This window comes from Chiloscyllium plagiosum, chromosome 2, assembly GCF_004010195.1.
Source record: "Chiloscyllium plagiosum isolate BGI_BamShark_2017 chromosome 2, ASM401019v2, whole genome shotgun sequence".
Classification (NCBI taxonomy): Eukaryota; Metazoa; Chordata; class Chondrichthyes; order Orectolobiformes; family Hemiscylliidae; genus Chiloscyllium; species Chiloscyllium plagiosum.
The window spans coordinates 37158232-37172189 of NC_057711.1; the positions used below are offsets into that span (position 1 = coordinate 37158232).

General features: G+C 42.1%; 1 protein-coding gene across 4 annotated transcripts in view; it reads right to left on the minus strand.

Annotated features, from left to right (window-relative positions):
- tnpo1 (transportin 1) overlaps positions 1 to 10151 on the minus strand; it is a 124216-nt gene extending 114065 nt beyond the window's left edge. Inside the window, exon 1 of one of the 4 annotated variants that reach the window (XM_043707736.1) lies at positions 10054 to 10151. In XM_043707736.1, coding sequence (XP_043563671.1) covers positions 10054 to 10062 — 9 coding nt within the window. In that variant the 5' untranslated portion in view covers positions 10063 to 10151. Of the gene's footprint in view, positions 1 to 9668; positions 9769 to 10007 lie in introns of those variants that run through there. The other 3 variants (XM_043707756.1, XM_043707728.1, XM_043707764.1) reach the window with 3 other exon arrangements.
- Positions 10152 to 13958: the final 3807 nt, after the last annotated feature.

Genomic DNA, 13958 nt, shown 5'->3' on the forward strand with positions numbered 1-13958 from the left:
GTTTGCCTCAGCAGTGTCCAGAGGCAGAGATGTTTATCACCTCCTGACCCATCATCTTTTATAGAGCAAGTGGGAGTTGAATTATGCAACATAAGTAGAGTACCTGGTGTTAAAGGCCACTTTTTTTTCCATATGCGCTTATAAGCACTAAAATCTTTTGACCCACCCAATAATTTAGTCATAGAGATGTATAGCATGGAAACAGACACTTCGGTCCAACCTGTCCATGCCGACCAGATATCCCAACCCAATCTAGTCCCACCTGCCAGCACGTGGCCCATATCCCTCCAAACCCTTCCTATTCATATACCCGTCCAGATGCCTCTTAAATGTTGCAATTGTACCAGCCTTCACCACTTCCTCTGCCAGCTCATTCCATACACGTACCACCCTCTGCGTGAAAACGTTACCCCTTAGGAAAGGCTGAGGCACTGGGGCTGTTTTCATAGGCATATGGAGGATAGTGAGCTAGTGTAAGTTAGGTGGGCTTGGATCGGCGCAACATAGAGGGCCAAAGGGCCTGTACTGCGCTGTATTTTTCTATGATCTATGTCTCTTTTATATCTTTCCCCTCTCACCCTAAACCAATGCCCTCTAGTTCTGGACTCCCCCCACCCCAGGAAAGAGACTTTGTCTATTTATCCTATCCATGCCCCTCATAATTTTGTAAACCTCTATAAGGTCACCCCTCAGCCTCCGACGTTCCAGGGAAAACAGCCCCAGCCTGTTCAGCCTCTCCCTATAGTTCAAATCCTCCAACCCTGGCAACATCCTTGTAAATCTTTTCTGAATCCTTTCAAGTTTCACAACATCTTTCCAATAGGAAGGAGGCCAGAACTGCACACAATATACCAACATTGGCCTAACCAATGTCCCGTACAGCCGAAACATGACCTCCCAACCCTGTACTCAATACTCTGACAAATAAAGGAAAGCATACCAAACGCCTTCTTCTCTATCTTAACTACCTGAGACTCCACTTTCAAGGAGCTATGAACCTGCACTCCAAGGTCTCCTTGTTCAGCAACACTCCCTAGGACCTTACCATTAAGTGTATAGGTCCTGCCAATTTGCTCTCCCAAAATGCAGCACCTCACATTTATCTGAATTAAACTCCATCTGACACTTCTCAGCCCACTGGCCCATCTGGTCTGGATCCTGTTGTAATCTGAGGTAACCCTCTTCGCTGTCCACTACACCTCCAATTTTGGTGTCATCTGTAAACTTACTAACTGTACCTCTTATGCTCGCATCCAAATTATTTATGTAAATGACAAAAAGTAGATCCTTTTTGTAGATCCAGCACTGATCCTTGTGGCACCCCACTGGTTACAGGCCTCCAGTCTGAAAAATAACCCTCCACCACCACCCTCTGTCTTCTACCTTTGAGCCAGTTCTGTATCCAAATGGCTAGTTCTCCCTATATTCCATGAGATCTAACTTTGCGAATCAGTTTCCCATGGGAAACCTTGTTGAACGCCTTACTGAAGTCCATACAGATCACATCTACTGCTCTGCCCTCATCAATCTTCTTTGTTACTTCTGGTAATTTTCTTCAGAATGGTCACTGCCAGATTTGTCATCCTTCTAAATTTCAACTTGTTGTAATTTACTTATTCACTATCGCTTTGCACCTTATGAAAACTGGACACTTTTGAAAATTCTCAACTGATAAGACCACAAGACATACTAGAAGTAGATTCAGCTTATGGCGTCTGCTCTGCCATTCATGAAATCATGGCTCACCTGAAAATTCTCAACTCCAGCCTTATCCCCATAGTTCTATTCTCTCACTGATTATAAATTTGTCCATCTCAGCCTTGAATACATGCAAAGTCCCAGCCTCAACACCCTTCAGTAAAGAATTTCACAGACTCATGAACCTCAGAAGAAATTCTTCTTCATCTGTGTCTTAAGTGGGCAACCCCTGACTTGGAGATTATGCCCACTGGCTGTAGACTTTCCAAAGAGTAAACGACCCCTCCATCTACCCTGTCAAGACTGCAAACATATTACATTTTTCAATAAGGTTGCACCTCACTCATGACGCCAATACGAACGGGTCCAATTAATCCAAACTCTCCATGTATAAAAATCCCTCCATAGCTGGGATCAACTGAGGAAACCTTCTCTAGACTGTTTATAATGCCAATATATCTTTGTTTAGACAAAGTGACAAAATCTGATCACAGTCTTCGAGATGTGGTCTAACCTGTGCCTAGTACAATTTTTTCATGTTTTCATACCAGACACCCTCTGAAATAAAAACCAACATTCCATTTGCCTTCCCTAAAACCTACTAAACATGCCCTCCAGCTTTCTGAGATTTATACATGATGGCCTCCAAATCAGTCTGGGCTGCAGCTTACTCAATTTAAATAATATACAGCACTTTAATTCTTGCAGACAAAATTATCACTTGTTCTGCCATGTTTTTGACAACTCCTTAATTTGCCAACCTTCCCAGTGTGGACTGGTATAATCCTCACCACTTGCCTTCCCACCTATTTTTGTGTCATCTGTAAACATGCACTTTTCATTCAAGTCATTTTTATATACATGCCGACCAGATATCCCAACCCAATCTAGTCCCATCTGCCAGCACCCGGCCCACATCCCTCCAAACCCAACCTATTCATATACCCATCCAAATGCCTCTTAAATGTTGCAATTTTACCAGCCTCCACCACATCCTCTAGCAGCTCATTCCCTCCACGTACCACCCTCTGCGTGATAAAGGTGCCCCTTAGGTCTCCCCATATCTTTCCCCTCTCACCCTAAACCAATGTCCTCTCATTCTGGACTCCCTGACCCCAGGCTCACTGGTCTATAGTTTCTTAGCTTTTCCTAACTAGTGGCACATTAGCCAACATCCAGTCTTTCAGCACATCACTTGTGACTATGATACAAATGTCTCAGCTAAGGGCTTTCTTCCTAACTTTGCTCTAGCTTTGCTACCATTATCCAGTCTGTGTCCAGGTACATCAGAATCTCTTCAAATAGAGTCATAGAGATGTACAGCAAGGAAGCAGACCCTTCGGTCCAACCTGTCCATACCGACCAGATATCCCAACTCAATCTACTCCCATCTGCCAGCACCCGGCCCATATCCCTCCAAACCCTTCCTATTCATATACCCATCCAAATTCCTCTTAAATGTTGCAATTGTACCAGCCTCCACCACATCCTCTGGCAGCTCATTCCATACACGTACCACCCTCTGCGTGGAAAAGTTGCCCCGTAGGTCTCTTTTATATCTTTCCCCTCTCACTCTAAACCTATGCCCTCTACTTCTGGACTCCCCGACCCCAGGGAAAAGAATTTGTCTATTTTTCCTGTCCATGCCTCTCATAACTTTGTAAACCTCTATAAGGTCACCCCTCAGCCTCCGATGCTCCAGGGAAAACAGCCCTAGCCTGTTCAGCCTCTCCCTATAGCTCAAATCCTCCAACCTGACAACATCCTTGTAAATCTTTTCTGAACCCTTTCAAGTTTCACAACATCTTTCCAATAGGAAGGAGACCAGAACTGCATGCAATATTCCAACAGTGGCCTAACCAATGTCCTGTACTGCCGCAATGTGACCTTCCAACTCCAGTACTGAATACTCTGACCAATAAAGGAAAGTATACTAAATGCCTTCTTCACTATCCTATCTACCTGTGACTTCACTTTCAAGGAGCTATGCACCCGGCCCCCTCACTTCAAAAGTTCTTAATTCTCATGCCCTGCCAGTTTTCTTTCTTCATATATTCACTCATGGAACATGGGCATCACTGGCTGGCCAGCATTTACTGACCATCAGAAGGTGATGAACTGTCTTCTAGAACTGCAGTCCATATGCTATACCTTGCCCACAATGTCCTTAGGGAGGGATTCCAGGATTTTGAGTGAAGGAACAGTGTATTTTTCAAGTCAGGGCATTGAGTGGTTTGGAGGATAACTTGAAGATGGTGGTGTTCCTGTGTATCTGCTACAATTGTACTTTTAGATGGAAGGGGTCATGGGTTTGTTAGGTGCTATCTAAGAATCTTTGGTGTATTTCTGCAGCGCATCTTGTTGATAGTATACACTGCTGCTACTGAGTGTTGATGGTGGAGGAAGTGGATGCTTGTAGATGTAGTGCCAGTCAAACAGGCTGCTTTGCCCTGAATGGTGTCAAGCTTCTGGAGTGTTGCTGGAGCTGCACCCATGCAGATAAGTGCAGAGTATTCCATCATACTTGTGCCTTGTAGATGGTGGATAGGCTTTGGGAGTCCAGGATGTTAGTTACTCCTGATACCCATTGATACAAGTTTTGCTCGGGCTCTGTGGCCGCACTCAGTCAAATGCAGCCTTGATGTCAAGGATTGTCATGCTCATCTCACATATGAAATTCAGCTCTTTTGTCCATGGTTGAAACAAGCCTGTAAGGAGGTCAGGAACTGGTAGAACTCAAACTGGGTATCATTGAGCAGGTTAAGGGGTGACCTTCTAGAGGTTTATAAAATGAGGGACATGGATATAGTAAACAGACAAAGTCTTTTCCTTGGGTGGGGAGAGTCTAGAGCCAGAGGGCATAGGTTTAAGGAGCGAGGGGATAAATTTAAAATGGACCTAAGGGGCAATTTATTCACACAGAGGGTAGCACATGTATGGAATGAACTGCCAGAGGAAGTGGTGGAAGCTGGTACAACGACAACTTTTAAAGGCATCTGGATGGGTACATGAATCGGAAGGGTTTAGAGGGATATGGGCCAAGTACTGGCAAATGGGAGTAGATTTGGTTCGGATATCTGGTCAGCATAATTGAGTTGAAGGGTCCGTTTCCATGCTGTACATCTCTATGACTATCTCCATCTACCACTTAATCAGCCCAGTTCTGTATCCTGTCAATGTCCCATTGCAACCTACAACAGCCCTCCACACTACCACTGACTCTCAATTCTCTCCAATAATTTGCCCACTGCCAACGTAAAACAGATTGCTCTGTAATTCCCAGGATTATCCCTATTTCCTTTCTTGAACAGGAGAGTAACATTTGACACCCTCCAATCAACTGGTACTACTCCAGTGGCCAATGAGGATGCAAAGATCATCGCTAAAGGCGCAGCAATTTCTTCCCTCGCTTCCTGTACTAACCTTGGGTATATCTTGTCTGGCCCAGGGAATTTATCTATCCTTAACAGATTATTTTCATGGGTTTGTTAGGTGCTAAACACATTCGCTCAGTGACATCCTGATCCAGTTCTCAAAAAATCCACATAACCATGACACCTTTGCATGTAAACACAGGAGCTGTAACATCTACCCCTTTTACCTCCTCTCACCGCACTGTTCAAGGGCCAAAATACTCCCTCCAGCTGAAGCAGCAATTTACATTGTTGTGCCTGAAATGGGTGTGCATTGTCTTTCCTTAGATCCTTTTTTGTTTGCCCCTCCAGAGACTAGACAGCTCAGCTGAGAAGTTTATCTTCAGCAGGTTGAACAATAATTCAATGCCCCCTCTAAACTGTGCAACCACTCCAAGCCAATCAGCATGCCAATGCATTCTTCAATTTCAGAGGTCAATACCATGCACAGACCTTGGAGGCCCACACAGCAATTGCACTTACTCCCAAATGAAAACTAAAATAATCTCTACTGCATGCAACACTATTCAAACAGAACAGCCATAAAACCAAGCAAGGTTATCTATAAGCAGCAGTCCAAGTAGTGGGCAGCACAGTGGCTAGCACTGCTGCCTCACAATGCCTGAGACCCTGGTTCAATTCCTGCCTCAGGCAACAGAATGTTTGGAGATTGCACATTCTCCCCGTGTCTGCGTGGGTTTCCTCCCACAGTCCAAAAACGTGCAGGTTAGGTGAATTGGCCATGCTAAATTGCCCGTAGTGTTAGGTGAAGGGGTAAATGTAGGGGAATGGGTCTGGGTGGGTTGCGCTTCGGCCGGTCGGTGTGGACTTGTTGAACCGAAGGGCCTGTTTCCACACTGTAAATAATCTAATCTAATTAGCTGAAGTCATGTGACTCCCAGAAAGGTCCTTTAAAACATATATTTAAGTCCTTTCATCGAGCCTTCTTTGATAAAAATCCACCAAATTTGAATGAAATTGATTTTTCCACAATCCCACACACACCTTTCAATTTAGTCTAGTGTACTTGCTGTTTGCAAATTGCTCTCTCCTATACAAGGGAGACAAAGTGCAGACTGAGACACCAATGTTGGGGAAAACCTCCAGTTCGTCAACAAGAACGAATCTGACTTCTAGAGGCCTTTCATTGTAATTCTTCGCCATACTCTCTCAGAGATCTCTCACTTTGTTTGCTGCATTGTTCCAGTAAAGCTCAATACAAGCTTGAGCATCTCACTTTTTAATTCGGCACTTTACAGCTTCTGGATTCATCAATGAACTCCACCTTATTTTGTTTGGGCATTTTATCTCAGACTTTCACTTTCAAATAGCAATACCTGCCCCAGTCACATCGTTTGTTTCTTTCTTGCAATGTACTTTTCCCTTGGGATTTTGAGGCTAATTCTTGTCATTCAATCCCGCCTGTCTTTCACAGACATTCCTTTTGTCATTGTCCCGTCTATCTTTTGCTCAAAAACTATGACATCACTAATATTTGTTAGTTCTCATGACCTAATCCATTAAATCTGTTTCTCTCACCAGGTGCATTACATGGTAAATACTTCCATCATATTTTGTTGCTTTTTTTTTTCATGGTATTTTGCTTTTCGATTGACTTACAGATTGTATTCAGTTAAAAGGGAGGAAATAATAATGTCAACATGAGGTGGTGGTACACCAGGAATGGCATCACACTAATCATCTAAAACAAGGACTTAAAGGCTTTGAATCCATGGCAGATGGCGAGTCTGAAATCAATAAAATTTTAAAAGAAGTAGTTGCCCTAATGCTGACCATGTAACCACTGCTGATTGTCATAGAACCCAACCTGATTCACTAAAGTCTAGGGACATCCTAACCTGGTCTGGCCAATATATGACACCAGACTCTCAGCAATGCGGAGACTCTTAACTGTCCTCTAGGCAGTTAGGTGTGGGCAAGAAATGCTAGTGGAGGTATAAAAATAATACAGGACTTAAAGGCCAGTTAACCTGAAAGAGTCATATAAGTCAGAGCACTGAATATAGCACTGAAAAAGGCCCTCTGATCCACCGAATCTCACCTGTCAAACAAAAGCACCTAAGTTTTCTGATCCCATTTTCCAGGACTTGGCCATAACCTTGCATGTCTTGGCATCACAGACCTAAACATTTCTTAAACATTATGAGGTTTTCTGTCTCTATCAGCCTTCCAAGCAAAGTTTTTAACAGCACGGAAAAAGGCCCCTCAGTGAGCCTCTATTTGCAAATTTCAGAAAACACCTATATATTCTTATCTCATTTCCCAACATTTTGCCTGTAGTTTTATATGCTATGGCATGTATCTAAATAATTCTTCGATGTCTTAAATGTTGTTACTCTATCATCTTTTAAGGCAGTGATTGCATATACCCACAATCTTGTGGACGGCAAAAAAAATCCTCAATTCCTCTCTAAACGTCCAACACCTTACCTTAAAACTGTGCCTCATGGTTATTGACCCCAAAACAGAAAGTTTCTCCCTGTCAACTTTGTCTATGCCCCTCAGAACTTTGCACACTCACTTAAATTCCCACTCAACCATCCCCATCTGGAAAACATCCCCAGCCTATCTAGTCTCCAACAGTAAAGAAAATGCAAAAATCTATTATTAGGAATGTTGTAACAGGGAATGTTCCAACTAATTTTTAAGTGGATGCATGGACTTCTGAAGCCCATGTGCAGCAACGATTTGAGCAGGCAGAAGCCAATAAGCTTGCACAAGATCTCTACACAGCTGCGCAGCTTAAAGGAAATATCAATGACAAGACAGTGCTACCGGATACAGTCAATACCTATTTACACATACCGACAAAGTAGAGCAGACGTTTCCCTTTCTGGGGCAATCTGGAACAAGAAGTCATAGTTTCAGGATAAGTGGTACACAGAGATGAGAAGGAATTACTTCTCAAAAGGTTGCGAATCTGTTGAATTCACTATCCCAGAATGTGGTGGATGGCAGGACAGTGAATAAATTTAAGTAGGAATCAGACAGATTTTTAATTAGTACAGGTCGAAGGGTCATTGACAGTGAGCAGGAAAATAAAAGTTGAGGCAGAGACGAGATCAGCCATGATCATATTGAATGGTGGAGCAAGCTCAAGGGGCTGAATTGCCCACTTCTGTTCATAGTCCTTATGTTCCATGTTTGTATTTTCAAAAAGCATTTGATAAGAAGTCACACCAGGAATTGCAACATACAACTCGGCTCATGTAGTTAGGGATAACATAACTACATGCATTTAGGTTTGGTTAACAAATTGAAAACAGAAAAGGAATGAACGGGTCATTTTCAGATTGCTAGGCTGTAACTACTAAGCTACTACAAGGAGTCTTGGGTCTCACCATTTATAATCTATCAAAATGAGTGGAGTTAGTGTAGCTTATGTAAGTTCACTGATTACACAAAATTCAGTGAAAATATAAAATTGATCATGAAGCAAAGAGGTTACAAAGGGATATAGATGGATTAGGTGTGTGGGCCAATAAGTGACAGATGATATAACGTGGAGTATTGTGAAGTTATGCTTTTTGGGAGAAAACATAAAAGGAGTTTAATTTCTTAAATGATGGGAGATGCAAATGTCAGTAATCAGATGGACCTGGGTGTACCTGTATTCAGTTCACAAAATTATCTTGCAAACACAGCAAGTAATTAGGAAAGCAAATGATATAATACTTTATTACTACAAAGGGATTGGATAAGAAATCTTACTACAGTAACATAAGGACTTGATGAAACCACATCTTGACTAATGTCTTGACTCTTGGTCTCCTTATCCAAAGAAGTAAAGAGGGTATAGGTATTCAGTAAATATTCACTAAACTGATTCTGGAAGTGGTACGATTGTCTTTTCTGAGAGAAAAAAAAGTACATAGACTAGATCTATATCTGAGAATTTTAATACTAGAGGTTATTGTCATTAAAATAAATTCTGCCGAGGCTTGACAGATCAATTGCCACAAGGATGTATGCCTTGGTTGAAGAATGTACAATCAGGGATTATAGTATCAGAATGACATCAGCCATTTAAGACTGAGGGGGAAAGACAAATATCATATTTCAAAGTGGTGTGAATGTTTTACATTCTCAATCCTATCATTGGTCATATTCATGATGGAGTTTAGCAGATTTGTAGGTATCAAGGAATATGCGCACAATCAAAGGTCTATAGACAAAACAACTAAACGTACGACCGTCTAGCATTTTACGTTAGCCTTAACTGTAGATGGCGAGAACAATCTTGAGGTTTCCGCATTTAAATCATCCTTTGTAGTCACAATTGTGGAATCCCAGGCTTTACACACTCCAAAGTATGATAATTAATTTAACCATTGGAGGCAACCAACGCAAATCGACTCCACCAGTTCATAATTGCTCTAGAAGTTAGAGAGCGAAAGCTATCCATTAAAGCTTTCCGAATCCACGAGAAGCCATATAGTGTTCCTCCCCAGATATATAAATGACTAGATTCACATAATCCTTAACTATACAACAATCCCCTTCCTACACAGGTAATTCTGTATCTGCATCTCTCACCTGGAAGGCACGGTTTCCAAAACGTAAAATACTCAAATACCGGGATGAAGTCTCGAACACTTAACAGTCGATGCGTCTAAACTGCCAATGGCTAAATGCGTGAAACAAAACTGACAGATATAACTGATAAATGCCCTCCATCATCATGCCCGGCTTCCAGGTGGACCTCACTGAACATTTTTTTTTAAAATAGAGCGGGATGGGAGAAGCGGCCTAAAAAAAACTCGCAATAACCTGCTGGTCACACTACAACATTTTTTTAACGGAAACCACTGCAACATTTATGACCTATTCTAACCACCCACCATTTGTTACAACAAATTAAAAGAAAAGATAAACCTGCGACAAGTAGTGAACATCCATCCGCAAACACACATCGACCTACCCAAACCATCACAGTGTCCGGTGTAACTGTACAAAACACATCCGCGCTCCTCAAATGGCGCCCAACGTCGACCGGATCACGTGCATCCAGTCAGCGATCTGATTGGTCGGGCAGTAACCGTGACAACCATGTCCAGCACCTTTAAAAGAAGTCTCCATGGCAACCACAAGTAATGGACCTTAGAATTGTATCTATGAGCTTCGAGAAACCCAATATCGTGGGCACGATTGTTCCCTCACTGCGGACCTACTCAATCGTAGAGTCAAGGCTCTTTGACCAGATTTTGCAGCAGCATTTTTTCCAAGTCTCTAAAGATATAATATTGAAGAACATAATTAATTGGAGCAGGGGTCAAAATATTCAACCCTTTGAGCTATTCAATGTGATCATTACCGACCTCCCTCGGAACTGCTTTAGATTGCTACACCATTGGCTCACTGGTCATGGGCATAGCCTGTTGAGTTCTCCCTTCATGGATTAGATTAGATTACTTACAGTGCGGAAACAGACCCTTCGGCCCAACAAGTCCACATCGACTCTCCGAAGCGCAACCCACCCAGACCCATTCCCCTACATTTACCCCTTCACCTAATACTACGGGCAATTTTAGCATGGCCAATTCATCTAACCGACACATTTTTGGATGGTGGGAGGAAACCAGAGCACCTGGAGGAAACCCACGCAGACACGGGGAGAATGTGCAAACTCCACACAGTCAGTCGCCTGAGTCGGGAATTGAACCCGGGTCTCTGGCGCTGTGAGGCAGCAGTGCTAACCACTGTGCCACCGTGCCGCCCCGGTTACTTGGGGTGTTGGTGGGTATCTACACTTGCAGTCTTAAAAGCTACAATATCGTGCTAAATTGCTATTGCTGAGTCCCCTGCATCTTTAATTTATTCTTAGCAAAACAAGGCTTTTTTTATAATACTATAAACTCTGTATTTACACTAAGCAACAAACTATACTGAACACAGGTCTCCAGACATTAGTCCCTCTCTCCAGGCTGTCTTCTCTCTGAATCTTGATCACATATATCTTCCTGTTCTGCTGATAGAGTATCATTGTCATTTAAAACATCATTAAGATATACATACCTCATTACACTGCTATTACCATGTCCCTTATTACTTTAGTATTCAAAAACCTAATGATGACCTGTATATGTTAAACAGATGAGCACCCACAGGTCACTGGAGAAGAGGATTGACCAACCCACTCCATGAAGACATTTCTCCTAATTTCAAAGATAGTGACCCCTAGTTCTAGCCTTGTAGCCAATGGTGACTTGTACTACCAACCTCTTTAAGAATTTGGTATATTTCAATGGGATCACCTCTAATTTTTCTAAATTCAAGTATATATAATCCATATCTGCATATTCTGCTATTAATATCCTCAATTATGTGTGGATAGCCGAACCACAATTTATGTGTTTTACTACAGTGAATCAGAAGGTAAATCCCAAGTTCATCTCATCTGGAATTGGGATCAAACTCTATGCTGTTGACATTATTCTGAACCACATGCCAGTTATCTAGCCAACTGAGCTAACCCTCTCCTAATCATAAAGTCCTAAATCTCTCCTCATAAGATACTCATCCCATCCCAAGAATCAGGCAGAAACCAATCTAGTGAATCTTCTGTACACTACATTAAATCCTTCCTTCAGCGAAGAAATCAAGACTGTGTGCAATACTTCAGATGTGGCCTCACAATAGCCATTATATCATTGTAGTAAATGTTCATAATGGTTAACATAGCCTTTGCCTGCTTGATTGCTTGCTGTACCTGTATTTTAACTTTGTGCAAATCAGATGGTAAATGGGTCATCCTGGTGTAATGGAATTGTCATTGGACTAGTAATCCAAAAACCCAAGAAATGTTCTGGGAAACTAAGTTTGAAACCACTGAAATGTTTCAAAGAAATAAAACTAGAACGAACGCCTGCACAAGAAATGACAATGGTAAACTCAACCTGGTTGACCCCGCAAAGTCATCCTTACTAACATATGGAAGTTAGTATCAAACGTGGAGAGCTGTCTCACAGTCTCACAGCTTCTTCATCTCCAATAGACTCATCCAGTCCTCCTCCGCCCTTGCCCTCCTCCACTCAATAACATTTCCTTCAATTCTTCCCATATCCTCCAAATCCAGGGGGTGGCCATGGGCAACCATGTCCTCACCTCCAACTCCAACAGTCTCTGTATCCAATGCAACATCCTTAAACACCTGCCAACTTCAACTAGACCCCACCACCAAGAACATCTTCCTCTCCCCATCCATCTCTGCCTTCTGCAAGGACGTTCCCTTCGCTAATCCTTGTACCTTACAGACATCACTATCAGCAGTGGAGATAGCATTTCTGTGTACAGCTGGGAAGGTGTTGCCCTTTTGGACCTCGTCATGATTAGTGACTTGGAATTTCCTCGGTGGACAATCATACTCATAGCTGATTGCTGCCATCGATGGAACCCATGAAGTCTCATGGCATCAGGACAATCACAAGCAAGGGAACTTGCTGATATCAAGATATAGCTGAAGGCACTGTGTACTGCAAAGCTTACGGGACCTGACAGTATTTCATCAATCATGTCGAAGACCTGTGCTCGAGAACATGCTGTTCTAACAAGTACAGACCAAATTCAACAAGATCAAGTACCACCACATCAGTCCACTCTCAATTATCTGGAAAATCATAGAAGAGTCATCAAAACTGAAAGGATGAGCTTACTAAACATGTAAGAATTTTGGGGGCTTGTCATGGTATATGTGGAGAGATTGTTTCCATTGTGGGAGAATCTGGGACCAGTGAGCATAATCTTATTGTAAGGAGTTGCCCATTTAAGACAGAGATGAGGAGGAATTTCTTCTCTCAGACAGTAGTGAATTTTTGGAATTCATTACTGCAGAAAACTGTCAAGATTGGGTCACTAAGAATTTCAATGCTGAGACAGACAGATTTTGAATCAGTCAGGGAATCAAGGATTATGAGGAAAGGGTAGGAAAATGGAGTTGGGAATGATCAAATCAGCCACTGAGTGGCAGAGCAGACTCGACTGGCTGAATGGTCTACTTCTGCTCCTATGTCTTGTGATCTTATGGCCTTCTGGGAATGGGCGATAAAAATGCTTGTGTCAGCTAGAATGGACAGTAGTCTTCAACTGATGCAGACAGAAGGAGCACTCTTGCCAAGTCTTGGACTGGACAAAATCCAGCTGTCACTGACAAGATGTTATTTCAAATTGATTATGATGAAAATATCTTTGTATCACATTTCAGACACAAAATTACATTTGATATGACATAAATAAATGGACATATTCTCCTCCACTAATTCTCTTATTTGCTGTGGCGAAGGTAATGTTAAGCATATTTAGGATGATTTTTAATGTTGAGATGATTTTAAATATTAGTCACTGCCTAATAATGCATTATATTTCAACGGAACATTGGTGGGAAATATTTAGTCTAATAAATAATTTGTCTAAAATGTGCAAATTATTTAGACTCAGGCTGTTTTAGAGAATTTTCTATTCACAGATATCAATATAGAGATTTATAGAAGGTAAATTTCACAAGGACAGAGGATTTTACATGTTAACAGGTATATACAGCCTGAGGAGGGAGCAGGTAGTTTGGACATATTATTTATTCAGCACATGCCACATTTCATTGGCTTCTTGTTCTAATCACATTGGTAAGATGGGATCTCAGCATGCAGCTGAAACACCGTGGCAGCTCTCCAACTCGAGAGTTAGGTCATGGAATGCCTGAATTTCCTGGCAGATGTCCCACAGATATTTCATCAACATTATTAGAGTTGGTTAAGGGGAATTCTGGTGGTGTACTGGTACGTGTCTGCTTGAGAAACCCACTGAATTTCAAACAGAAACATAGAAAAGCTG